Source organism: Neodiprion fabricii, chromosome 3, assembly GCF_021155785.1.
Source record: "Neodiprion fabricii isolate iyNeoFabr1 chromosome 3, iyNeoFabr1.1, whole genome shotgun sequence".
Lineage (NCBI taxonomy): Eukaryota > Metazoa > Arthropoda > Insecta > Hymenoptera > Diprionidae > Neodiprion > Neodiprion fabricii.
Window position 1 is genome coordinate 9,193,582 of NC_060241.1, and position 2,480 is coordinate 9,196,061.

A 2,480-nucleotide genomic window follows, 5' to 3' on the forward strand; every position below is an offset into this window, starting at 1 on the left:
TAAGAAAAGAAACGATATAGCATTTGAAAATATTTGTGGTGAGAGCAATTCTGTGGACAACAATGAATGTAGTGAGTGGATTAAAAACCTTCCAGTTTTATTACACCATTATGCTCCCGATGACGTATTCAACGCCGATGAAGCAGGCTTATTCTACAAGTGTCTACCGGATAAAACGTTTACGTTCAAAGGTCAGCCTTGCCATGGTGGCAAATTGAGTAAAGATCGGGTTACTGTACTTGTGTGTGCAAATATGTCCGGAAATGAAAAACTGCCACTTCTCTTAATTGGAAAATCTAAGAGCCCAAGATGCTTCAAGAATATCAAGACGTTGCCTGTTAATTATCAAAATAATAAAAAGGCCTGGATGACTTCAGATTTATTTGTAGATTGGTTAAAAAAAGTGAACGCCGATATGAGGGCCCAAAAACGAAAGATAGTGATGTTTGTCGACAATTGCACAGCTCACAACAATATGCCAAAATTGGAGTACGTTAAATTATTGTATTTACCCGCTAATACAACAAGTAAATTGCAGCCCATGGATCAGGGTATTATCAACAACTTCAAAGTGTACTACAGAAAGAAAGTTGTGCAATATGTTCTAAAGTCTATAAAAGATGATAAAAGCCCTGAAATCAACATACTACAGGCCATGGGTTTTGCAAGAAAAGCTTGGTTTTCAGTTAGCAAAACCACAATAAGTAATGGTTACAAAAAAGCTGGATTCAAAGTGACGAATGTATCTGAACCTGAGAACCTACAAGAAGAGGTAGAGACCATTGCAAGATTTCCAGAATGGAACAAACTAATTTTCACCTGTAGGAACAACGAAAATGACCAGCAGCCGAGTTTTCAGGATTTCGTTTCTATGGACGATGATGTAATAATTTCAGAAGATCTTACTGATGACGAAATCGTTTCTACGTATTCTTCTTTGGAGACTGAAGCAGAAATAGAAGAAGTTTATGAAGAAACTTCAGTAAACATTCCAAAGCGTGAGGCAATGGAAGCTTTGGAGACTTTGCATAAGTATTTTGAGATGTCACATATTGACGATCAAAGAATTTTTGATCAAATTTATGCCATCGAGAAACAGGTTTTAGCAACTAGCCATCAAATACAAACCAATATAACCGATTACTTGAAGTCATAAACTTTACTGTACTGTACTACATATATTTATTTTTTATAATGAATAAATAAATTCTTACACTCAGTTTCATTTATTATTCATATAAAAAATCTATTTAATTATATAACTCAAAACATCAAAAATACTCATACTTATTTACAATTAATATTTCCACCTTTATATTTGGAATAACGGTAAATTTCGACCTCTATGAGCGGGGGCCTCTGTAAATGAGATAACTAGTATTTCAAACCTGTCTAATTGGAAAACTTGATAAATGAAAACCTCTTCAAATGGTGTAAAATGTATGGTCCCTTGAAATCTCAATCAACCAGGTTTCACTGTATATATTGTCACATGTTTAACTGACAATTTTCAGATTAAGTGTGAAAATTGCGGTTAGCAACGATAGTATAAAATATAGGTTACATGAATGAAATTTGACGATGAAAGAGGTTAATAATTGTGTAAGAATTGAAATAAAAAGAGATCTAACAAGATATGGACGGATTACTCACAAAATTTGACGACCTGTGCCTGCTTGGGTGTTTTTAGTTCAGCATTTTTGACGGAAGTGAAAATTAGCGGATATCGATTAAGAATCTATGGTAATGAGGTGTGATATTGATCTATGTAGGAGCAAAATGGATTTGAGACTGATACAACGTAATAAGGGCGCCAATTTTGAAAACTAGAGAATGTTAGAGTACAGATGGCTGAGATGTTGGATATCTGTGCGCTTGTTGACAGAGTTACTTTTGTTCTTAAAGATATGGATCATTTTCTTAATATTACGTTTATACCAAGTAGGTTCTGTAGCTAAGGTTGAGGAGTTATCAAAATCAAAATGATGTCCAAGACTCAAGGTGTGTTCTGCTAGAGCGCATCTGTCAGTTTCATGGCATTTAATATTTGACCGATGGCCAGAAATTCTATTTTTTAAATGTTGTGACGTCTGTCCAATATATCTTTTGATACAGTCTCGACATGGTATTTTATACACGCAATTGATTTCATCTAAATTAGGAGTTACAGATCTTAAGTGAGAAAAAAGAGGATATTTAGTAGTATTATTAATTCTAAACGTAATTTCGATGCCTTTAATTTTCAAAACTTTTTTAATTTGGCTAGATAGATTTTCAATATAGGGTATAGAGATGGTGTTCTTGAATTTGTCATTATCATTAGGTTGATTGTTAGAGTCTATATTCAAATCAATAGAATTGTACATTATTTCAACTCCATACTTTTTAATATCATTGACGAAATTAAAATTTGAAGCATAGCCATTTGAAATAAGAGTTGTTTCCACGAGTTTCAAGTTTTTTTTTTTTTTTTTTGAGAA

The 2,480-nt window shown here is 33.2% G+C and overlaps 1 protein-coding gene across 1 annotated transcript; it reads left to right on the top strand.

Annotated features, from left to right (window-relative positions):
- The first annotated feature begins 475 nt into the window (after positions 1-475).
- Positions 476-1,504, top strand: LOC124177641 (tigger transposable element-derived protein 6-like). Its single transcript, XM_046560228.1, has 2 exons — positions 476-878; positions 1,443-1,504. The coding sequence occupies exons 1-2, from the start codon at positions 476-478 to the stop codon at positions 1,502-1,504; spliced, it is 465 nt and encodes a 154-aa protein (XP_046416184.1).
- Positions 1,505-2,480: the final 976 nt, after the last annotated feature.